Source organism: Molothrus aeneus, chromosome Z, assembly GCF_037042795.1.
Source record: "Molothrus aeneus isolate 106 chromosome Z, BPBGC_Maene_1.0, whole genome shotgun sequence".
Classification (NCBI taxonomy): Eukaryota; Metazoa; Chordata; class Aves; order Passeriformes; family Icteridae; genus Molothrus; species Molothrus aeneus.
Window position 1 is genome coordinate 24,517,854 of NC_089680.1, and position 25,307 is coordinate 24,543,160.

At 36.6% G+C, this 25,307-nt stretch overlaps 1 protein-coding gene across 3 annotated transcripts in view; it reads left to right on the forward strand.

Moving 5' to 3' along the window:
• MPDZ (multiple PDZ domain crumbs cell polarity complex component) overlaps nt 1-25,307 on the forward strand; it is a 94,352-nt gene that overhangs the window by 44,894 nt on the left and 24,151 nt on the right. For all 3 annotated transcript variants that reach the window (XM_066569847.1, XM_066569848.1, XM_066569849.1), the window contains 12 exons: nt 863-1,021; nt 3,818-4,105; nt 5,016-5,139; nt 8,162-8,360; nt 11,226-11,267; nt 15,819-15,923; nt 16,705-16,797; nt 17,291-17,468; nt 19,587-19,697; nt 20,225-20,308; nt 22,846-22,947; nt 24,145-24,216. In XM_066569847.1, coding sequence (XP_066425944.1) covers nt 863-1,021; nt 3,818-4,105; nt 5,016-5,139; nt 8,162-8,360; nt 11,226-11,267; nt 15,819-15,923; nt 16,705-16,797; nt 17,291-17,468; nt 19,587-19,697; nt 20,225-20,308; nt 22,846-22,947; nt 24,145-24,216 — 1,557 coding nt within the window. The remainder of the gene's footprint in view (nt 1-862; nt 1,022-3,817; nt 4,106-5,015; nt 5,140-8,161; nt 8,361-11,225; nt 11,268-15,818; nt 15,924-16,704; nt 16,798-17,290; nt 17,469-19,586; nt 19,698-20,224; nt 20,309-22,845; nt 22,948-24,144; nt 24,217-25,307) is intronic.

Here is a 25,307-nt window from a genome sequence, read left to right on the forward strand (position 1 = left end):
ATATGAGGATGGCTTTTAGTCCAGTGATCATTTTGTTGGCCTACAATATGTTCTTGAGCTCTGCCAGGGAGATGAAATAATAATCAAAGTCTAGTGTATGAAGCACCATAAATTAGGGGTTTTAGGGCTTAATTTTATTCTCGTATTTAAAAGAATATGAGTCTTTGAAAAAAATATGTTTCATTTTTAAAAAAAGGCAAAAATACTACCCATGTCAATGTCTGAAACTTTTAAAAATTTTATTTCTCATGTAAGCATAATAGAAATGTACAAATCCTTATTGTAATTTTGTTGTCAAAAGCAAAATAATTTAAAATCTGTTAAAAAAATCACATAAAGATTTTTTCTTATAAATTCACTTTAAAGCTCTGTAGTTTTCGAAATTGTTTTTAAGAGAGTTTAAAAATAACTGATCCTAAGAAGTTGAGTGAAGAGAACATTCCTGACATGTGGCACCAAGTGAAGTTCACTATTTTTTCCATGCCAAAAAAATATTAAAAAGAAAAAAGAAAAAAACTCTAAAGAAATCAAAATATAGACACTAAAAAGTACAGTGGAATTCTACCAACACTTTGTACTTCTAGTAATAGGCATGAGCATGCCTCAGCCCCACAACTTACTCTGGTTCAGACTCTTGCATTACTTCAGATATTCTTTGCAACCTTTGAAGAAGTAGTAACACAGATTTACTGGAAGCAGAAAGTTTTTCTTCTGCACTGTGCAAATGTAATTTCAATCTAAAACATGGAATGAAAAAGAAAAAGATGAAAAGTCTCAGTATGTAGTGGCTGGTGTGCATGTGTTTGAGGCTTATGTGATGTGATGGCAACAGCCTGGCTGATTGAATTGCTTTTGTTGTTAGGTGGACTCTGGCGAGGCAGATCTAGCGGATGAGTCCACCTTAGAATCACAGTATTCTCTGGAGAGAGACGTCTTCCAGGACTCAGTAGCAGCTCTGCATGACAGTGCCTGTAGCAGAGAGGTGAACGACAGCTTCTCTCTTCCATTATCAACTCCCAAGGTAAAATTGAGGATGGTTTTATTGATGGCAAACTTTGATTTTAAGTGTGAGCAGGCTGTATTATCAGATAGAAATATTTTGTGTCATGCTGCTTCAAAATGCTCTATTTGCTAGCAGGGTAAAATTTTGTTTAGAGTAGTGCTGATATCTTGCAGATGTCTTTGTTGACGAGAGAGGCACATAGAAGGCACAAAGCTTGGATTTTTGCTAGATAAAGCATGATTTAGCCAGAGTATGGTGAACTGTTTATAGTATTAAAGGTGTGGTGAGCAGTCTGCTAGAAAAATATAATTGTCATTCAAAGTATAGTAAAGAGTGGTAACACAAAATTACTCTGTTGCTCATATTTTAGTATGAAAAGCAAGAGTAAATTTTCATCCTTATTTTTACTTTTATGCTTCATAATTTGTTTGTTTCTGTGGTTTTGAATGAAATTTTCATAATGATGCTGTCATGAAAAGCAAATCCTTGTATGTCAAAACTCTGGTAATAGTTTTTATGTAAAGCAATAAATGAAGATTTATTTCAGAGTATTAAGAAGATAATAGCTTTTTTGGTTCTTAGTCACATACCTATAATCACCTGATTGTGTTATCTTTCTTTCCATGGTTTTTCATGTTTTTTTTAATCTTTAGATTTTAATATCACTAACCTAGAGCTTTCCAATTCCATTTTCCTAGCAGTCTTCATTGAAAACCACTGGGTTTGCAGTCTGTGGTCTTGAATCGAGTAGCTGCTGCTTTTTCTGTCACACCTGAGCTGCAGTAACTCCCATTAACCTTTCTGGAATATGTTTAGCTCTTACGAGGTGCTGGTTAGAAAGCAAGATTAATCTTCTAATGGTTTCTCCTAATCCACAGAAGAGCACATTTCTGCTGTGCCAGTGGGACAGCTTGCATTGTTTAACTCCATAATTGTTACTTAAATGGATTATGCATTTTACATGCTTAGGAGCATTTTGTGAGATAGAGACTGGATTTACATTATATATTGCATTGAGGCTCTAGAAAGTCTTTAGTTATTTTCACCATTGACTTAAAGATAGCTTTGGTTTACATACTCTATTAAAATACCATGGTCCTGACTTTTCAGTGTCCGTCTCTGTACACTAGTATGAAGTGAGTACTAAGTTCTCATCAAGTAGCCTATTCATGATTGAAAAAACAAAATAGTGGGAAGATCTGTCTGATGAAGACTTTTGAAGCAAGGAAAATGCAGTAAAAATTAAAACAGCACTGTTTGATGCTGTGAGGAATTCAAAGATATTTCAGTTATTTTTTCAGTTATTTCTGGCTACAGGGCAGTTGGCAGATTCTGCCAGGTCACTTTGGTGTCACATTAAAATAGGTGTTGAAAAACCTATTTTAAATAATGCAGATGCTCTAGTAAGGCCATATGTTACTGTAGTTATGAAATCCTGGGATTGTGTTTGTCCTAAAAAATTTCATCATTGGCTTTTCTTTAAGTGAAACAAAAATAAAAATGAGCATATGATGCAACTCTTAATATATGGCATACAAAATAAATGTTGAGTATGATTTGATGCTTGTTTTCACTGATTTGGAAATGGATATGAAACAAGGTTAAGAGTAGATGTCCCAGCTGCATTTGAAACCTTGTAAAATAATTTAAATAGATTGTAATATTGTGTTCTGTTCTCAAAAAGGTAGGAAATTATGTCATTGATTGTATCATGCAGATTAGTTGTATTTAGGCTCTACTCAATTATCTTCTCAGCTATTACTTAAACCACTTATTTACTGGTAAGCCTTTTTTGATTCTTGTCTGGGGACAGAGCAAGCCTGTATGTACTTCATGAAAGTTGACAAAAATGAATTCTAGGGCTCTTGAGACAAAATGTTGCAAAATATCCCCAAATCCTGGGAAGCACATCTCCCCAGCTTTTTGGAGAAGCAATAGGAGAATTAATAGGACCAGTGGATAACAAGACAGATAGAGGTAGTTGATTTTGAGCTCTCTTATTGCATTTCAGAAAAAATCTCTAATATTGATACAGAGGCTCTAAGTCTAACTTCTGAGTCCTTGAGATACCTTTTTTAAAATCTAATGGCCTAACTATTTTTAAAATAACTTACTTTAAAAGGTCAGCTAGAGAATATTTGAAGTGGTTTTTCTTTTTTCCAGAATGTTGTGATTGTTGAAATCCCTTGAAACATTTCAGTCATAGCCTCAGAATTTTGTGTAGGGAACTTAGTCCTAGTAGTGCAGCCATAATTGGTAGATTTGCAATAGTTATTAACTAGTAAGCTTCTGCAATTGCATTATTGTATTTCATTGTTGTCACATTTCAAATCCCCCATATTCACCTTTTGCTGAGGTTTGACCTAGTTTTTACTTGTCACTCTCTAAGGAAGAGAAGTCTGAAAGTTTCTGCTCAGTTAAATGGAAGATAGCATTACATTCTTATTGTCTGAGCTGCTTGAAATTCCTCTTTACTTGCTAAGTGTGCTGAAAGTATTGCAGAATTCTTTCACCTGAGAAAAACAGCTGTATGCTTGAATTTTAAAAACTTAATGGAGTTATTCAAGTTAGAGTTAGTAACTTGTACTGATTTCTGGTGTTATAAAGCAGAAGAAATGGTCTAAGAAATCAAGTTCACTTTATAGTAGAATGAATGCCTGTAGGGAACTGCAGATGACGTTGGTCTTGCTGATCTCACAGCAATATGTTTAAATTCTATGAGATTAGTTTTTGTTTAAGGTTTTAGCATGAAATGTGGTTTTGAATAATACTACAAATGAATGGTGATTGTTTATTGTCTCCTGTGTTGAACAGTCTGTTGGAGAGGAATGCCCAAATGCTGCTGGTGATTTCCATGTATCTGAGAAGAATCTGTACAACATGAATCTGAATCAGAGACTGAAAGATGAAAAATCTGTAGTGGACAGTAGCCTGGAAACTGCAAGTGATTTTACTAAAATAGATCTTCTGACTCTGGAAGTTTCAGATATCAACCAGAATGAAAGTGAAAATACAGCAACATGGGCAACATCTCAGACAGCATCAGAAGTTGTACTAAATACAAGCCTTGCTACTACCACACAGCTTGATCCCAGTGAAAAAGTAAATTTGTTTGCCTTTTTTTTTTTTTTACAATCATTTAAAAAACATACAGAAAGGCTGTAATTAGACCAAAGAATTTCCTGCAGGAATTGTCACAAGCCAATAGCCATGTATATTTCTTGGATTATTAATTTCCTTTGAATATGTTAGCTCACATCAAAACTTTGGGACATAGACCTTTCCAAAACAAGACAGAATTTATTTTACTGTCATCAAGACAGTATTTTCTCAGAGGCTGGCGGTACAGGGGTATATACAAGTCTTCTCAGACCCCGCATAATTGACACTGCTAGGCACCTCCTGGGAGGGATGGGAGTTTGCTTAGCCCCTGTTAACCTTTACAGGGACATGAGTGCACGTAGGAGGTGCACAGCTGGAATTGGGCCTAGGAAGCCGAGGGGGGGTGGTGTGAATGTCTTGCATCATGCTGTTCTTGTAAGCCTGTGCAGTTCAGCTCACAAACTGATCTGTGATAGTGCAGTGTGCAAACATAATTTTCCTTTATATGACAGTCACTGTGACATGTATTTCTTATTTATTCCATTCAGTGATTTATTAAGAAATGCTTAAAAGAGTTGCAATTTCTTACAGGATTTGTTACTTTGTACTGGCAAATTGTTAGACATCTGTGGTGAATGATTGTGAAGCTCTTGAATTCATTGTACTAATTTTGATATCTCTAAATTAAAAGCGTGCTTTGTGATAGATGTGATACATTGCCTGAATGAAAACACAATTTATGATATTTAATGAAAATATTGATCTTTGGTGAACTGACTTTTCTGTCTGTATAAGGAATCTGACTTATTTATGTGCATGGGTTTTGTGTAAGGCGAAAGTAGTTGAGATCAGTGTGACCAATCATTTTTATCTTGGTAAACTGAGCTGGTGTTATTTTCCCTTATGTTAGGATCAATTGCTTTTAATGGAAAAGAGATGCCCAGTGTCTTTGGAGGGAAATTCCACACCCCAAAATTCAGTCAAAAACATGTATGAGAAGACTATCACTATTGCAAAAGGCAATTCAAGCCTAGGTAAGTTAGTGAACTTTTTTTGTAAACTCTTCAGGAATAGGGCTATTGGTTTCCCTTGTACATTCCCTGTTTAATTCGTAAAAAATAAGTATTTTCCATTTAGTGGGAACAGGACATTCATTCTTTGCTGCTCTTTCCCTGTTTGACAGTGATGGCACTGGATCACACTGTCGTTGTGAACACAAAAGTGAAATGTGCAGTCCATCTGACAATCTGTTCTCCCATAAAGGAGTTTAGTGTTTCCTAAGTGTTTACAGAACAATTTTAATGCATTGAACTGTAGGTTCAATGTACTAATTTAGTGGAAAACCAAGATATAGCCAAGGAATGCTGTAGAGGAACACTGTGGTCAAAGAGCTGAAGATGAGACTTTCAAATATTTGTAAACACAAAATGATCTTGCTTCCTGAGGATGGTCAGATCGGACTAAAGAAGCTGCTTGCTTCCTTGCCTCAAGTTTGAATCCAAAGTGCCTCAATGTTTCTAAAAATCATGTCATTGATAAATTTAATAGGCAGTATTTTTGGCTTAATAATATTATCGTTTTGTAGTGAAGTTCTAAGTTTTTCAATATCTGCAATCTGCAACTTCCTGAGCATACTGACTAGAAACATATTTTGGAGTGAACACACACAACAGATGATAATGTTTTTAATTGTCCTATCCTACTCTCAGGTGTGGCCCTGGGCCGTGTGAGGAGGAGAACAGGAATAGAACCCTCTGAGAGCCCATACTTTGTGTTGACAGGGAAGGCTTTGTGTTGAAAGGCAGTGATGTATGCCTCCTGTTTGTGGCTTGTTTGTTTATTTGGTTTCATTTAGGTTCCTAGTACTGTTTCTTCCAGCCAACTGCATAATATTGAAGACTCTTTGGGATTGGTAGAGCAGGACTTTGTGTGGGTGCTGGCTAATAACTCTGCAAATGCTTTAAAATGGGCTGTCCACAGAACTGGATGTTTATAAACAGTCCCAAGTCAGGACTTCCTTGCTGTGCAGAGGTGGATGTCAGTTTTTTACAGCTGTGATGCTGTATTTCAGTGGGCATCTTGACCTAGAATAAACTGCTTTCTGATGGCTGGATGCTCAGTCTGCCACATACTACCTTCATGGAACAGCCATCCTTCAAAATGGATCTGGTTTAAAATCAGGATCTGAAAAATTAAAAGATGTAGGAAAGGCTGATATGGGTATAAGGTTTATCTTTCATTGGTGTGAGAGGCTTGGTTAACTACTACCTTTACTGGCCTCATTGCCAGGCTGTGTGAAGTGTACGTCACAATGCATTTCAAAGCATCTGGATTTTGTAAAAAACGTTTCCTTTGCAATAAACTCTTCATTCAGTGGAGTAGGTTTTCATTTATGGATGAATATTTTAACTGCAGTGAACATCAAAGCAAATTTCATCTCAGGCTTGATACGGCATGAAAATACAAACTTCAGCAGTGTCAGCAGGGTCCATATTGGCAGACATTTTATGCATAAAAAATAAGACTGGTCTTGATATGTACAAAATATGAATGTGAATATTGCTTTCTTCTGGCTTTTGACTGAAGCGTTTTTCTTCCAGTCTGAGTGTGCTCTGGCCTGGGAAGCAGCTTCAGCACAATGACCAGTTTATGCACATGGCTGCACTGCTTTTACCCTTCATTTTTAAAAAAGCAGCTAAGTCAAGAGCTATGAATGATGTTGCAAGCTGCAGCTGCATGGATTAAATAATTGAGGGTTAGGAACTGGCACTTCTTTTTTCCTTTCAAATGGTGTCACCCATATTTTGCAGCAGCTCTTTAATGCCAGCCGCTGCTGGAGCTATAACATTTTGACTGTGATTTTTTAAAAGATGAGAAGCACCCAAATGCAGAAGGGCTGAAATGCCATTGTCCTGCAAAAAGTTTGGCAACTTTACAGTGGAATTTGCATTTTTAATCTGAAACTGTAGGTTTCCAAAGTGTGACATCAGGCTTTCAGATCTGTAATGATGGTGTCAGCATAGGAAAAGGGAAAGAGTGTCTGTTGCATGTGTGATGTTTTCCTAAAGTGCTGTTATACTACCCTCAGTAATGTCTGTTACTATTTTAACCAAACAGCAAGGTTAGGTTCAGAATTTCAAACCACATTTTGAAAAAATAAAAAGTTTTTATTAAGCAGTATTAAGATAGTGGAAGTCCACTGAGTGGACTTCAGGGTTCCAGCCCTGCCTTTCCCACTGCCTTAGTGAAGAACTAAGTTTTTCCTGTAACTGATATTAGGGTCTGTTTCATGAACACTAACTGCCCTGAAGATAACAGTGACAACTCATGTGTGTAAGAACAGTCACAGTGATGCATGAAGGCCATCATAAGTCAGTCCCTATAGGTTCCCCATGGGAGAGGAGATGCCAAGAGGATATCTGTCTTATTCCCATTACTGGAAAGAAAGTGGAGTTAAAGGGTATAAATATTGAGAAGCAGTATCCTTCTGTTTAAAGTAAAATATTGGGCTGTATCCATTAGCAATGTACAGACTTTCACAGAAGTCAGAATGCTCTTCTGGGTCTAAGCTAAGGCCTACCTAAGAGAGCGGGAAGACAACCAGCATCTCAGTGGGATCTGATTCATGCTTTCTGTGAAAATAAGTGTGTATTTGCTTTTGGCTAATAATTACCTGTTTAATCATTCCACCTTTCCAAATAGAGTTGTCATAAACAAAAGTAAATGTGTATAAACTCAGTGAACCATTAAAAGAGTGGTGATTTTAAATGGTTTTTAAGCAATTTCATTATCTTTCTTATTTTTTGCTTAAATATTCCTCTGTCTTAATTTTTCTTGTATTGAACTGAGTATGTAAACTGATAAGAAGGTAAAGTTACTGTAACTGTGATTTGTAGTTGCTGTCTCAAAGGAGGAGAGTAAGAGCAATGTTTATAGGCTTGGTGATATTGGCAGGTTGGCTGGCTGACTTTTCCTTTCCCTGTGCCCCATTTCTTAATCTTGGCACCCAGAGCTGTGACTCAAAGAAAATAACTGTTTCATGTGTTTTTACTATAGGGATGACAGTAAGTTCCAATAAAGATGGTTTGGGAATGATAGTTCGCAGTATCATCCATGGAGGCTCAATAAGTCGTGATGGACGGATTGGTGTTGGGGACTGCATCCTGTCCATTAATGAAGAGTCAACCACTAACTTAACCAATGCACAAGCCCGGGCTATGCTGAGACGACATTCACTCATTGGACCAGACATAAAGTAGGTAAAACTAGATGATGAGTTATGGTAGGAAAAAGCTGATAATCAGTTATTTTTTAAATTTGTGCAAGTCTTTAAATGAAAATTTCGTTATTACACATCAATTTAAGTTGCAGCATCAGATGGATAATTCACCTTCAGATTACATTTCCATGGATTTCAAAGATGAGATCACTTAAGTGAGAGGCTTCAGATATTCTTAGAAATCACTGTCATGAGTATCATCATTATTACTGTCCTGCCTAGTTTTATGGAAAAAATAGGATTAGACAGAATTTTGCATTCATAGTATGACTCTTCTGAGGAAAGTTACAATTTTCTCAAGATGTTTGTGGTTCTTGAAGGTGAACTCTCCCAGCCGTTGCACAAGTAATTTCATCTAGTTTTTTTCATGGCTTTTGGTTTTTGGTGCCAGACAGAAAGTGTGAAATATGATGTCAGTGCAGAAAATTAATGCTTAAAACATTTCAGTATGTCTATGACAAACATTAGAAACACTGTTTTCTGTAGGCACTTCCAATTTTTTATTAGTACACATGAATGAGCTGGTGCTCTTGTGCACAACTGTCTGCTCTTGGTAGTGGTAGTTTCAAATTTCCAATAGTTAATACAAGTTTTGAGAACCCCTTTTGAGGAGAAAGTTTCTCTTCCTCAGGTTCACAAAATTGCAAAATTTTAACTGCTTTAAAATACAATTCTTTCTAATTGCTGTGGTTGTGGAATTAACTTTGCCTACAAGAAGCATCTGGGAATGAGGCTGTTCCTGAAGATGTGGGTGGAACTGTAGGAACACCAATGCTGAGTTTACAGCTTCAAAACCTAATGACTGTTTTCTCTGTTTAGCCTGTGGTAACATTTATTGGGTCAGATATGGAAAGGGATTAATGGAGTTGTTCGTAATAGACGCCTCTACTTATTGGTAAGGGTGTCCTTGAAAGAATCAGTCCAGTCCCAGTGTGGTTATGGGTGTAACTGAGGTTAAAACTGGGTTCAGAATGGACAGCAGGGTATTCCATACTCGCCCAAAGTATTCTAGCTTGGAAGAGATCTAGTGTTTTGGGAACAGGTGGGCAAAGTACCTTCACAATGGCTACTGGGGTTACTTGCCTGCCCCATAGCTGTCATACATTTAAGATTATGATTTAATGTAAGCCTGTTTAAATAAAGGGATATGCTCATAAAATGAATTACATTATTGTTAATGCTCTCAGGAATATAAGCGAGTCAGTGTTGATAAAGTCTGACATTGATAAAGTCTGATTATTACTGTAGGGTTCCAAACTGTGACTCCCTATGTCATGATTGAAGTCAGTTGTATGTGCACATGCATGTGTGTGTGTATCTGCTCAGAGACACAAATGCTGCAGCACTATTCTTCTATGAGGAGTCTTTCTTCATGCTATAGTTCATAATCATAGTACTACATAGTATGTTCACTATTTGTGCTTATGCTTTTATAGCTGCTCTATTTTATGCTGGGTGACTACAAATTTTGTTTTGTAGTCTTATTCTTTTGCAGTTATGTTGAAATACTAAAATCTTGCCTTAGGTGTGGATATTCAGATTTTCCAGAGAAAAATGCGTCCCATTTCTGAAAGATACTGCAGAAAAGGAGTGATTGCTATTCATATTCTTACTCAATATTTTTGTCTTTTGCTTTGTATTTATGTTCTTTTTTGCATTCCTGTGACAAGTTTTAGAGTTTTTTCCCTCCACTTTAGAAAGTATTTTTCTCCACTTTAGAAACAGAAAGACTAAATCCATTGGTAGTTTCTAAAGGAGTCTTGCAAGAAAAATGACAGTATTTTTGTGACTACATAGTTTTGCTGTAGTACTATTCAGCATAATCAAACTTTTGTTTAATTTTTAGCTTGAACGAGCAGTACAGGATCCCAGAAAAATATTATGATACAAACATGAGGCTAACACCCCAAATCAGAAATTTGGAGATGAGGAGCTTCATGTTAAGCTTCACCCCTCCCCCATTCCCCTCCCATATTTGTCAATTCAGAGCTGATGTGGTGCATCACCTTGCAGCATTTTTGATTTAAGGGTCATCATTTCAAAGGTTTAAGTTGAATCTCTGCTGTCTTCCTTGGAAAACAAGGGTATGCTAGCACTCAGACGTGACCATCTAGATATCATTCCTCTTAGTCCTTACTTCAAAATTTGGCCTTTGTAGATTGAGCATTTTTTGGGTAGCTGGGTGGTCCAGAAAAGTGATTAAGCAGAAGTATTTTGCTTCCAAAGCTGTATTTCAAATAGTAGCAAATAGTATTTGCAGATAGAACACAAAGCTATTCTTACAGGCCATGTAAAGGCATTCTTTAATTCTGTTAAAGGATATTTGATTTTCAATAGTTCAAGAACAAGCAGCCTGAGTTTTAGAGTTGTGTATTTAATTTTTTTCCCCTCTGTGTATAGAAAAATGCCTTACTGAATGCTTTCTGTTTCACTTCTCACTTTACCTTGCCAGAACCAATTGTATTTCTGTAATAAAGTCAGTGTTTTATGCTCAGAAGCAGAGGCTTGAAACATCTGTCAGATAATTATAAAGCTGAATTAGAATTCACCTGACTGAATGGGGGGGATGAATTCCTGATCAAGAAATGCGAGAGATTGCAATTCCATTTTTCATGCCTCTTAATAATCAGTGCTATAGACAATAATAAAGAGCAGATGTTTTCTGGGTTAGATGTAGATGAAGTGGAGGTGGAACAGGAGAAAAAAAAAGGAAAGGAAGAAAAAAAACCCAACAGCTCACACTTCTATGTACATAAGTATGCCTCTCACATTCAGCATGAGACATTGATATTAATTAACACCATTGTAAAAAGATGCTGCATCGTATGCTTCACGTTCTAGATCTTCTCCAGCACCTGCTGATGATCAGGCCCTGTGTTATGTGTGAGTATTGGCAATTCAGAAACTCATTATGGCTCTGTGTTGCAAGTTGTCTGTAAAATCATTCCATGCTTTTATGATATCAATAGTAATGTCAGGGATATATCCAGATATAGGTACATATCCTCTTTCTTCTCATGTATATTTGTCTGTGCATGCACATGTGGCTGCACATGCGGATGTGTATATATATTTTTTAATTAAGAAAGATACAACTGTGTGTGTATAATTGTATTATATATTTATATGTGGCTTTAAATTTGAAGATTGGAGCATGCTTTCTAAGTCTGGAATGAAAATACCTGTATTCTAAAAAAAAATATTGCTAATATATTTAAATTTCATCTATGACAGCCACCCAAGATGTGCTCAGAGCAGGTGTGCATATTGTGTATATGTGTACATGGTTCACTTCTAGAATTGGCATGAGTACAATGTACTGATATCTGGATTAATCTCAGTGTCATATTTTCTGTGGCACTTACATTTTCCTTCCTTCATATATGCAAAGGTTCAAATTGAACCTTAAATGTTAATTACAGTAATTTGTCCTAAGCATTTTCCATACTTGTAATTTATTTGTTGGTGTTTCAAGGTTTTGTGTGGCTGTTCAGTCAAGCATGTGATAAATGTTCCTCTGTACTGCATGCAGTGTTGTGTTTACAAGATACTTTCATAAGTAAAACCATTGGTGTTTCCATTGTCACTGCTTTAGTTGCTAGTGCATATTTCTGGGGGTAGGAGAAGTGGTGATAGCTCTTAAGAAAGAAGACCAGAACACTTTTCTTTCAAGCTGTACAGCTACAAAAGAGACGAAGATGGTTAAACCATGCATATACTTTCCTTTGAAATTGTTGAACTTTTATTTCTCTTGCAGCAAAGAAATATGACACAGAAGTGGAGCATACATTTATTTATTTTGTTTTCTCTGCCTTCGTGTCTGTTTTCTGGCCCTTGTTTCTCTTACGTTCTTCCCTGTAGCTGTATTAAGACAATTACCAGTCTGTTTTGCAGATGAACTGGTGCCTTGGTGGGGTTTTATTTCTGCTTTACAGCACAAAGTTCAACAGAGTTAGCCAGAGGAGCCAAAAACACTTCTTGTTCTGTGCCCCTCATCATCCCAGCCACTGGCTGAGCTGTTCAGGATGATGCTGAATGTCTTCAGACCTCACTTTGACCTCCAAGTGAGCTCCAGCAGCAATCCAGCAAGTGATGGATTTGATAACTGTGAGGTGTCTGCCCATGAGCACTAAGCAGGGCAATACTCTTTCATTTCAATAATAACAGGCAGAATAGAGAGAGTAGGAGGACAGTCACATCAGTAATACAAGTAATAAGAGCAGTTAGTGAAACCTTTGCTGTTAACTGGACTTTAGAAATCATGAGCAAGATACAAAGATGGACTCCACACAGAATATAACTTTTCATGTATTTGATCCATGTAATTTGTTTTTCTTTTGTATGTTGTTTTTGTGCAAAATGCAAGTGTTCTGGTTTAAGTTTGTAAAATAACTGAAGTGTTACAGGGACCTAGGTAAGAATGAACATGTAGATAAGAATGAGCTGTTAAAACCATAATGAATGTTCATTTGAGTGCTTTATACTAGGCTATTAGAACTGTAGTTAAGCACTAGAATACAATTAATGTGTTTTTTCCAAAGAACTAAAATGTAACAGGTGCCAGTGAGATTATCTAAATTTTATTCTATCTGTGGAAATCAATTAGGATAATTCAGATGTTCAGTTTTAGATCCATTTTTTAAAACTGGTAAAACAAACCTATTTTCTTTATAATTCCAGTGCTGTACACAGAAAAGGAAGCTAGGGCAGCTTTTCAGAGACATTTCTAAGTAGCATTTAAAACTCTTGGAGAGCATCCTTTGAGTCATACCTTTTTAATGATTCAGCACAATGTCAGTTATTTAATCATATAACAAAACACAGTAGGGTATCCCAGAAGTTGGAGTGCATATGGTTTGCCTCCCCTTGAGATCAGCTGATCTCAAGTGCTCATGCATTGGGTAAGGACAACTGTCATTGGACCTTGGCACTCTGCATAATTGCTTGCCTTGTGCTCCTTGCAGAAAAGGACTAGACAAGAGTTGGTATATAATGGCACTGTACTATCAGAGGTCACACTCTGCTATATATATTCAGGCTGAATCTGGGATAACCTATTTCCTTGGTAGGACTGTCCCATTCTCCTTTTCATACTTACAGCTTCCAGCTTCAGTTTAGCATAAAGGAAATTGTCCAGGCCTTCTAGCCAGAAGTTCTGGTTTCTTAACTGTATCTTTCTGTCAAGGGAAAACTACATTATTTCCTACTTATTTTTATAAGTGATGAATATAACTGAATGAATGTTACATTTTCTTACATTGAAATGTAACTTACAGGTCTTAACAGTTTTTGTAGAGGCAAGGTATTCTTGTGAACCTGTTGGGTGAAGCTGCTGCATCAGCATTTGACCCATGAGAGTTTTGTGAGCATAATACTAGTATTTCGCTGTAGCTCAGTACACTTGGAGTTGGAGATGGCTGAGAAATATTAGTCATTATTCTCCAAAATTCTTTTCTCTCTTACTTCTTCCTGTTTTACTGCTGGGTCTTTGCAGAATAGATGCTGCATGTCTTTAGCATTTTGCAGTGCTAGAATGCCCTCAGGAAAGGCAGATAGTGCTGAGAGTTTGTTTCCAAGTGTATATTAACTTCTCAGCACTCCAAAATGAAAATATGTTGTGTCAAGTGGAGTAAGACTTACATGTTTGAAAAAAGGCCAATGCAGAACAGGGAGATTTATATGGATTTAGAAATGGTTATATGGTTTTAGAAATTTCCATTAAAAGAACTAGGAAGTTCCTTCTGTTCAGCACCCTAGGCACTTCTTTTCACTTTTCTAGATATGGTAGGTGTGAGAGAAGGTAGGGAACATGCTTGGACACATACACAGATGGACAAATTAAGGTGACCCTTATAATAGTTTTTGGTAGTGTTTTAGACTGATAGCATTAGTCATATAAAATTTTATTTGCGTTTGTTCTGATGCTTGATGTATTCAGCAGAAAACTACTGAGACAGTGGAATCAGTGGTAATCAGGGTATGACAAAGATGGCATCAGTCAGGAATGATGGACAGGAGGCAGCTCCATGTGAAAGCCTCAGACTTGAAAGGGTCTCTTCCCAGCAGCTTACATATCCTTGTGAAGTGGCCAAGGCCTTTTATTTTTGATTAGCCCTGTCTCTTCTGTGGGGAAATATGTGTGACAGTGTTCACAGGGGTTCTTGGATGAGGGAAGAGACGAGGATCTGACTCCATGTTTCAGAAGGCTTGATTTATTATTTTATGATATATATTACATTAAAACTATACTAAAAGAATAGAAGAAAGGATTTCATCAGAAAGCTAGCTAAGAATAGAATAGGAAGGAATGATAACAAAAGTTTGTGGCTTGGCTCTCTGTCCGAGCCAACTGGGCTGTGATTGGCCATTAATTACAAACATCCAACATAAGCCAATCAAAGATTCACCTGTTGCATTCCACAGCAGCAAATAATCAATGTTTACATTTTGTTCCTGAGGCCTCTCAGCTTCTCAGGAGGAAAAATCCTAAGGAAAGGATTTTTCATAAAAGATGTCTGAGACATATATTTTTTTCTTTGAACAATGTGATGTATGGCAAAAGAGACTTTTTCCTGCCATTTTTCCATCAGCCTTACTTCTTGATATACTTTAGTATGATAGCTAAGCTGTAGTTTTTTAGAACTCAAAGGAAGGCTACCTAAGTAGCCCTGCTTATATCATGGAAGATACTGTCGTATCCTTTTGCCTCCCAGATGGAAGCTTTTCAAGAAATATTCTCCATGTCTTAATCTTTTTTCCCCTCTTTGTTTCACTCTTCCCCAGTCTATTGGACTGTTTCTGGCATTCAAACATCAAGTGGAGTCTGTACATCATTTTTCTGATGAAACACGACTCTCTGACTGTTCTAAACTGGTTAGAAGTGTATGAAGATCTGGGGGAAGGAGTTGAGCAGGGGATTGGTCCCTGTGGCATAGGTGGTGTGCCTTAACACATTTTTATGTCCAAACCTATGAAGTATTCTTCACTAAAAGCATAGAAATCTAAAATAAATACAAAACCACCCATAAAAGCACAAAACCTCCTACAGGCCAACTTTCAGAAACATTTTCAGCAGTCATTAAGGGTGGTAATGGTGCCTCAAACCTCACAGATCCTTCAATGTTTCTCTTTGCATGATGAATCTATGCTTTGAATGAAGCTGGATTGTCTCTTGTTACTGTCACTGTTCAAGCACCATTTACTTTAATTACAAAAAATTATGTGCTCTTCAGCTACCTAATTTGACTATAGATGTATACTTGTTGCAAAGTCGCAAAGGATTTGTGTAAGTGCTTATTCCCAGCATACCAGCGCTGTTGCTTTGAAGTCAAACAAAGTAGTCTTGAGTGGCTTCCTCATATCCATAACTCACACCCACTAAAGGGAGGACTGGCATTCCCTATGCTAGTTTAATCATGTCCCATTTTATTGCAGTATTACATATGTGCCAGCAGAAAATTTAGACGAGTACAGGGCCAGTCTGGGACAACAGACAGAGGGAACAGTGCCACTTGAACTTTTTCCTTCACATATTGTGAGGTGAGTCGAAAGGCATACAGCTTTCTCCCAACTAGCTTGCTTTCCATACACCTTGCACATTTTGGAAATAAAAGTTTTATTTTAGAAGAGGTGAAAGATGGATGATTTTCTTCAGACTGGCAGCAAAAACAGTAAAAAGCTGTTAAAAATAGAGTTTTTGCTTTGACTAGCAAATTGTTAAGCGTTTTTACAAGTCTCTTTGATCTGTCCAAAAAGAAGTTTGAATTCTTTCTTATCCTAAATTTCTCTTAAATACTATGCAATTGGACTTACGGATTGCCACAAATACTGAAGTGCTTCCAACATAAGACTTTGGTATCAATAGTTATTCCAGAACATAACTGGAAAGAATAAATTGTGTCATTCTTTTCCTTCAGTTTCAAAAATTCATCGCAGTTACTGTCCAAAATTTCAAAGTGATTAATACTCGGATTTTTGCAATTTATCTCCAAAAGCAGTAAATTTAGTTGAGTGCTGCTATTGTAATTTCTTCCATTTTGAAAACAGTAAATTACCTCTAGCTTTGATTTGGTTGTAGTTCCAAATTGCACTTTCTTGTTCTGTGTTGCGGATAGAAACTTCATTGCAGATAAGAAGTGGATAGGGAATCCCTGAACACCGTATGTATTCTAAAAGACATGAGAAAAAGAAGTTCCTTACCTGAATCCGATGTACAAATTCTGAAACTGTCAGGGTTACTCAATATATGAAATTTTTCAGAAAAATCTAGTGATTATTTGGATTCTTTAGAAATTAATTGCATGCTCGTGTTTATCATCAGGGAACTTCCAGAGCTTCCAGAACGTGAAGAGGGGGAGGGAGAAGAAAGCGAACTTCAAAATGCAGCTTTAAGTAACTGGAACCAGCCCAGAAAGTAAGTGCAGATCTTGAACATTATAAAATGTCATCTGAAATTCAAAAATTCCAAAACATATTTTTAGAAGAAGAAAAAACAACAGAATTCTTGCACTTATGTATGTTGTGCATTGCTGCAGTAATTAATGATTGACTTTTACTGCCATTGAGCTAAATCCCTGCAGTCTAGAAGTGTCTTGATTGTTATAGTAATTTATCTCTGCTTATTCCAAGCTGACTTGCAGGGATCAAGTCAAAAAAGAAGAAGAGAAAGATTCAAAGTTTCTATTAGAACTCAAAACAAGCTGACCAATACTAAACTCAGAGTTTCTGATCAATCCAGTAAATAACTTCCACTGAAAGACAAAACTTTGCAAGGAGGAGTTATTTTCAAACAATTTTTCAAAAGAATTTTTCAAAATAATTGTGCAAATCCAGGTGTCTTCAGTGTGCGTCTTTGTCATAATCACAACAGATTTTAATTTAGTTTGGTCCTTTTCTTATCACAAAAGGGTTGAACTCTGGAGAGAGCCTAGCAAATCACTGGGCATCAGCATTGTTGGAGGACGAGGGATGGGAAGCCGCCTGAGCAATGGAGAAGTGATGAGAGGGATTTTTATCAAACACATCCTGGAAGACAGCCCAGCTGGCAAAAATGGAACACTGAAAACTGGAGATCGGATTGTAGAGGTACCATCTGAATGCCTTTTGCTGCAATTCCCCCCGCATCTCAGGAGTCACTGAGATGAATGTATGGTGGGCTGACAGCTGTGCAATTGCCACAGCTGATACCACTTGAACCACACAGACTGTAGTACCATCTGCTGATGTTTGTGTGCAGACAGCTGCCTGTTAAGTTGAATATTCAATGTGAAACATATGACTGACTGTGTGAGCAGGGGTCTACAAAGCCAGCAGTTTGACTTGCCTATTTGAAAACCAGAATGTGTAGGAAAAAGCTTAAGTTTGGTGAAACAAAAAGATTTTTCACCTTTTGTACTTTTTCACTGGGTAGCAATAGAAACAGCCAGTGCAAACCATGTAAAATGAATGCCAAGGTTATTTCCATCAGAAATCTTAACTGATTCAAATAGTTCTTATGTGTCTTGTGCAGGAGTAAAGGGAGGCACATTTTTTTTTTTTCCTGACATGAAGAAATCTGTGTTTGATACTTCAGACATGAAGAACATTTTGCCCATTCCTCAGTATAATGTAGCCAGTGGTATTGCAGGGTAGGATTTATCTTCATTTCTCTTCTACATAGCTAGTCCAGTGCTCATGCAGCCACTTGTGCTTTTGTCACTTAAAGATATTGCAGAATGAACATACTGAAGGGAATAGATCTTTCCTGTCAGACATTGCCCTATCTCCAGTGTCAGGCTAATAGAAACTGCCTCCATGTAACCCTACTGGATGTCCTTAGCTGACTGTCCATCAGTAAGAAGCCCAACAAGCAGAGTGATGGAGTTGGTAATTCTGGCTCACACTGGGCTTGACTTACATGGTGGTACTAAAACTGCAGTTTGCTGTTTGCTACAATACCGATATTGAGGATCTTGAAATAATACCTTAGTATAGGTGGCACTTTCTATAACAGGATGGAACAATTTGCAGTGTATAAGAAGTTGGGAGGTGGAATTTTGCTTGAAGGCCACAAAGTTAAAAACATTCATTTCACCTGAATAACTGGATTTTTGTGAGTGCAATTGTCTCTGACAGTGATGCTTGCGGAAACTTGAATGGGTGAGTGAAAACAAAATGTTATGTTAATGTGACTGTTTCTGAATGAACGGTTTCAGTTTCTCAAGTTCTGGCGTATGTAAACTTCCATCTCTGCAGTGCATACAGTTTTTCAGACATGGGAAGTTGGAGAGTATTATTGTTCTTGCTCAGTTGCTCATAGGTTTAGAATTTCTCTCAGATTGTTTTTGTGCTATCTTATTTGCATTGTGTGATAAAGTTTAAGGTAGAGTTAGACTATTAAAAAGTTGTAGGGGTAATCTTCATCATATAAGTTTGTGTGCTTATAATTGTCACTAACAAATAACCTTTTTGTGTTAGCTTCTAGCTTTTATTGTGGTCATTGTGACAATACTTTACTGATGCTAACCTCACCTTAACATTGTTCTTACCTGGATAACAGGACAAAATGTTTTACACACCCATACATATACAGACATGAAAAATAACACCAACCAGGTGCAAATTTGTCCTTAGCCATCCTGTGTACATGCATTTTTCCAGAAGATAGAAAGATTTTCAGCTCTTAAAATTTAACTTCTGAAGTGTCTAATAGCTAAAATTAATCTTATTTTGCTTTAGGAAAAAACAAAACAAAGCAACAAGATAAAAGAAAAAAGTACACTGTACTGGCTTAATACCCCATGAGGAAAGACTTTCCAGCACGTAACAAGTTTCAGTTTTAAAGTCTCATAAAGTCCTGGGTAATAGTTTTTTCTTAAGGTGGGATTTGCAGGATGCAGTATTTGGTAAACACTCCTACTCTCTTCAGATTATCATCTCTCTTCTGTTACATTGCTTGTGGGAAAACTTAGGGAGTCTGAACTAAAAATGTTGGAAAACATTTTTAAAACAGAGGAATAAGAGAATATTTATTTGATGTTCTGTTAGTGCTCTTGGAAATCCTAAACCTGTGTTTGAAGAACCTCAGGCCAAATCTGTAGAAAGGTCCACTAAAAACAGAGGGTTGGGCTTAGGTTTTAGTCAAAGTTTCCTAACAAAAACTCAGAACCGACTCATGACTCTTGTAGCTTCTTGCAATGTTAAGATGAGGCCTTCCAATTACAGGTGGATGGAATTGACCTCAGAGATGCCAGCCATGAACAAGCTGTGGAAGCCATACGGAAGGCAGGCAATCCTGTAGTCTTTATGGTACAGAGCATTATAAGCAGACCAAGGGTAAGCATAAAGAATGTGAAAAGAGATGTAACACATAGTAATAGATGAAGCAAATGTTCAAGATGGTGGTATTTGGGAATGGGATATTTAATCCTGAAAGTGCCATCTCAACTATTTTAGGAACAAAGATTTGATTTAAGTATTATTTCCATTTAGAATGAAATCGATTTGGATTTGGAAATACCCTCCAGCACGCCGTCCTCAAACTATTTTGAAAAGCCTCAAGAAAGATAATTTATTGGGGGGCAGAGTAGGAGTCTAACTAAAACCATCTGTTAGAGATTGACAGCATGTCTGAGGAGCGCATGCAGAAATACAGCACCTGTTAAAAAATTCTGTGGACATTAATGAAAAGACCTAGAAGTACACGGAAGTTTTCCGTCACTAAGCTGCATGGACGTTGCAGACAAAAGCTACAGTGCTTTAATATAAATTCCTTGCATCACTAGAAACTAAACTTCCTCTTTGTAGAGTCTGTGTAAGCTGCATGTTTATTTACTAGTTGTCTCATAACTCTTGTTCCCCAGCCAGAGTCTCTTTATAGCCCTTCTTCAGCTTCTGCTCCCTGTGGGCAGAAAACTACTAACCCATTTTATCGTCAGTCATCTAAGGTAAAGTTGCATGAAAAAGCTCTGTTGAATGTTGATTATTGACACTCAAACTACTAAAGTAATGCTTTTGTATTTGCTGTCATGTGAACAGAATTGCTGCTACTGAATGTTTATGCCAATTTGGGATGGAAATGATGCCATTACTATATCACTACTTTTATTTAGAGAATGCTCCTTTGTTATTTTTGATTGTAGATCTTTATTCTCTATTTTCAAATTAAGCTTGTTGGTTATTTCTTGACTGTACTAACAAACTCTTGTTTCTCTGTAAGCAGAAACATTGCAAATGCTCTTCCTGTACTCATACATTATGTTGTGATCGTCATAAATGGCATTATGTTTTTATTTTCATCTTTTGAAGCTTGCATTTGTACTTAATAAGATCAAGATCCTACTACATAATACGAATTTCCTGCTTTCATTTGTGTCCAGTCACCCCCATAGCTAGCTACCTGCACACATGAGCTATAATTATTATGGTACCACTATGTATTTAACCAGGCAGTTGGTTTTAAGTGACATGTAGCTAATGAGTCCATTTCTTCTGTTTTGTTTCATGCAAGGTTTAGCAGTTAAGAGAGAGCCTGTGTGTACTCCAGAACAGCCTAAATAATGCAAGTGGCCTGTGAAAAGACAGTGGTAGTTTTGTTAATGAGGAGTTACCCATCAAGTCTGTGTTTCATACCTATACCCCTCCGTGTATTTCCGAGTAAGAAACAATATATCACTGTGATTATGGTCCCATAGTAGTGTTACAGCATTATACTGTATGAAATGCTAGCTAGTTTCTGATTACTTAGCATCTTGGACACATGGATAAAATTCTGAATGGAAGTTAGTTGAAAAAAGGAAATAACAGAAAGAAAAAATCCTGTTACTTTAGGCTGTGTTTTGAATTTTAAAAGATAAAGAGAGAACTCCCTTTATTTAGCATTTACTCCTCTTGTCCTAGACTGCACAAAAAGTATGCTAAACTGAACTGTTCAGGCAAATTCAAATGCCCCATATTTTGTCATAATAGTCAGTTCATATTAATACAATACTGTTGCATGGATTAGTATTAGGGTTAGTATTTTAGGACATCATGACAAAATGAAAAAGGCACGATTTTGAATGACTGTAGCTGAACTTTTGTTGTTTTACTAGGATTGTACTGTTGATTTATGAAGTGTTTGTGATACTTATTTTAATTGCCTAAAACTTCAACAAGATATATTTTAAATTTCTATGCAGAGAACATGTAAATTTTAAAGTGTAATAGGGTGATTACAGTAACAATTTACTTTTCATAAACCTTTCTTCATAATATTAAAAATCAAATGGGAATCACAAATACAGAAAATATTGAACCCTAGGGAAACAGCCTGTTGACTTTGAATGACTTGACAGTGAAGAAACCTTTGTCATTCATGGCATTACTTTGTCACTGCTGAAGATACAGTAGAGCCAAGACATTTGCTGTCTTACCAAATAGAATTACTTTTTTGCAACATGGTATTTGAAAATAAATGTTTAGAGATGTGTTTACTATTTTCAGGAGCTTTTAAAAAAACAAATGCTTTAAGAAATTTTTTAAATAGCACTGTAACTTTTGATTAAATTACTCTTGGTACGAATGATCCTGGAAGGTTTTCACATTTCTGTCCATACTATTTTCCAGCAGTGTTAAATTTACAGCCCTTAGACTTACAGGTAATTGCCAGATGGATACAACCAGTGTAGAAATTACTTCTAAGTATACACAGTATATTTCCAACATACTATTTGAAGTAAAAGCTGTTTCCTCCTTATTAAGCAGATTCTGATCTCAAAATAGAATACAGTACAAATACTGCTTAAGGAGTATAAATGGTCAAATTATATCCTTTTATCTGGTCTAAATGTGTAAACTTTTTTTCTGGTAAATGGTAATGAGAGAGTACCTTGCTTCAGGGGAAGACCAGAGTATTTTGTTTCAAGAAACTATAAATTCAGGCAGTTACACATGCATATATGCATATACAAAGTGTTCTGTGAAATGTATTATTAGATATGAAATCTGCTTAGTCATGCCTAATATTATTATGCCCTCACTTTTTACAAAATAAACAGTGAATGTATTACCACAGAAGTTAAATCAAATTATGAGAATCTGTGTTTTTCAAAATAAGACTAAAGCTATTGCATTATTACAGATATTTGTGTTCATCCTAACCCAGAAATCCACAATTAATTAATGTCTAAGAGTGTCCCATATGTTTGGAAAAAATTTTTCAAATATCACAGCAACAGCACATAAATGCAGCGTAATTCTGCACTTGATGTACTTCATGGTCTAGAACAGGTGTGAGGATTGGTGCTTTTCCTCTCTGCTGACAGAGTATCAGAAACGCAGGGCAAATACACTTTCGCCCAATTTCACGTATCTGTGGCACGTGCAGAACTTGGACCTTGTTCAGTTAGCCCAGACAACAAAATGAATATGTTTTGGTTCATGATTAAAAAGGGTACGTTTAAAACTTTTTTTTTGCTTAGTTTCTATTATGCTTTCCTTTTAGAACCCTTCCCTGCCTTTTCTGCAGAACAGTGTTTTCAGTAGGCCAGCTGTCTTCAGCAGCACTAACCCATTTGCTGATTCTTCTCAGTTCAACACTGCTAAGGTTGGATGATGACACACTATCTTTTCACTCACCAAACATCCTATGTGTGCTTTTTTCCCATTGGTGTCTCTCTGCATTTAAATTCTTTTATACTAGTTCGAGTTATGTGCTGTGCTGATGAACTTGAGAACTCTATGTAGTGAATTTAAAGACAGAGACATGCATATACATAGAAAAGTTATGGAGAAGTTAAAAAATGCCAGCTCCATTAATCATAACCACTAAAGCTGATCTATTCAGAGCTACCAAAGGAATAGGTTTTCAATTATAAGATCAGTCCCTGATGTATATTTTAAAATACCTAAGTGTAACTCTCTCATCAGTGTAAGGTCTTTTGCTGCTATGTACTTCTTTTTGGTTTTTTGTGGTTCTGACATTCCAGCTTTGATATTTTTCTTTTATTTTTGCATTAAAAAAACCCCAAACTTGCAGCTTTTTTTTCATGATGCTTCATGGAAATATTTTCCCTCTGCTTCTTGAAAATTCTTTTCATGCACCATGATTAGGATGCTGAAGTCTTTGGAAATAAAAAAAAAGTTAGACTCTTTTTTTTTTGTGTCTAGTGCATACTTACTGCATGTTATTCACAATAGAAACAGCGCTAATCTCTAATAAAAATACTTCACCCTAATATGCATGCATTTTTGATTTAATAAAATAATTTATAGCTGGTTTTACATCTTGCAACTGATTGTGCCCTTTGTCTATTTTCCCATGTTGTTGAAAATATTGAATGTGCAACAAACACTTAAGATATGTGGTGTGTAATTGCATGTGTGTTTTGAAATCTCTTTTTGTGTTTGTTACAGTTCTGAGGAAAGGGAGTAGACATGTGACATAAATGATGACTTATGTTTTCTATTTTTTTAAAAGTATTTCTGAAAAAACATTGCATGCATTTTAAGAGAAAACCTGATGATCCTGTAGTTTATGCATAATTCCTTTCTTAGCGTTGATGTAAGAATGGCCTTTTGTCATCTCTCCTTTTCTGAACTCAGGTTCATGTATAGTGAGAAACTTTGATGAATCAGGGTCCTTAGTAACCCCTCAAATACTTTTGTCCGTTTATAAATCAAGTTAATAAAGTTGTTGAAGTTAGCAAAATGAATCTGTAATTGAAAATGAGATATTGGTTAATATTACTGTGTATTGCCAAAGATGCTATAACATGTGGATTGCTGTTTTCTGTTACTGTAGGAGGTATCGAATCCAATTAGGGTTACCTTCCGTTGTTCCCCAACTAACCCTTTTGCTCCCACACCATTCAAGGTTTGTCTTAATTCCCGTCAGTTGGTCCTACTGTATGTGTGCTGTACATTTGTACATGGACCGTGATAACTTCTGGAGTACTGCTTCTTTTCTGCCTGTTCCTTCAACTTTTCAAGTTCGAGACTTGCTGCAATTTTCAGTATTTGCTTGGCTGTGACCAGAGTGACCCTGGTAGCTAAATGGGTTCAGCAACTGTTGGATGCTTTGCATTTTAAATGAAATACTGTGGTGTGGCACACTGAAAGTATTTCATGAGTTAAAGCCTTTTAGGTTTCTGTGTGTTGCCCGATTCAGGGAGCAAAAGTCTTATGTGTGTGTAAACTGTGGGAACTGGCTTCTGCTTCTGGCTGTTCAAATGTGTCAGGCTCAGTTCTGCAGGCAGGACATGTTCCACTCCCCCCAAATGGCATTGTAGCACAGTTTTTACCCTCCTACAAAGGACACTTGCTTTTACTTTCATTTCAGCATTTTCTTAAACCTCAAAAATGTTCAGATTACGTTATGTTGTTATACATTCACAATGGTACAAAAAGATGCTTTTTTTTGTCAGTCCTATTATGGTGGCAGCAGTTAATAAGTGCTAATCTGTCAGGATGTAGCCCAACATCCACACCTTGCAAATCTTCCAGAGATCCTTTACACCAATATATTGTTCCTTTTTTTGGTTTCATTAAGTTTTGCTGTTCTTGGACACTGTCATTTACAAACAGTACCTCTAAAGTAATATATTAATTTTGGTTTTAAAACATGAAAACTAAAGTTCGCTGATCTGGTTTGATCTCACACTTGTACTGGATTTGTGTTGCAAGATAATGGTAGTAGGGGAGGCTATGGGGGTGGCTTTTGTGATATTTTTTCTCCTTTGTCCAGCCGAAGAAGGAAATGATAGAGCACCTTTGGTGGGCACCTAGCCTTCAGACAGGGTCAACTCACCGTGATGCCATATTTCCTCATTTTTCCAGCATATTATTTAGCTTTAGTAAAACTCTGAGAAGACCTCTGAAAAAAGAGTTTTTCTAGAACGTCTCTCCCTTTTGCCCTTTCTCAATGTGGAGGTATTACCAACTTTTCTTTTTGTGCACACATGAATT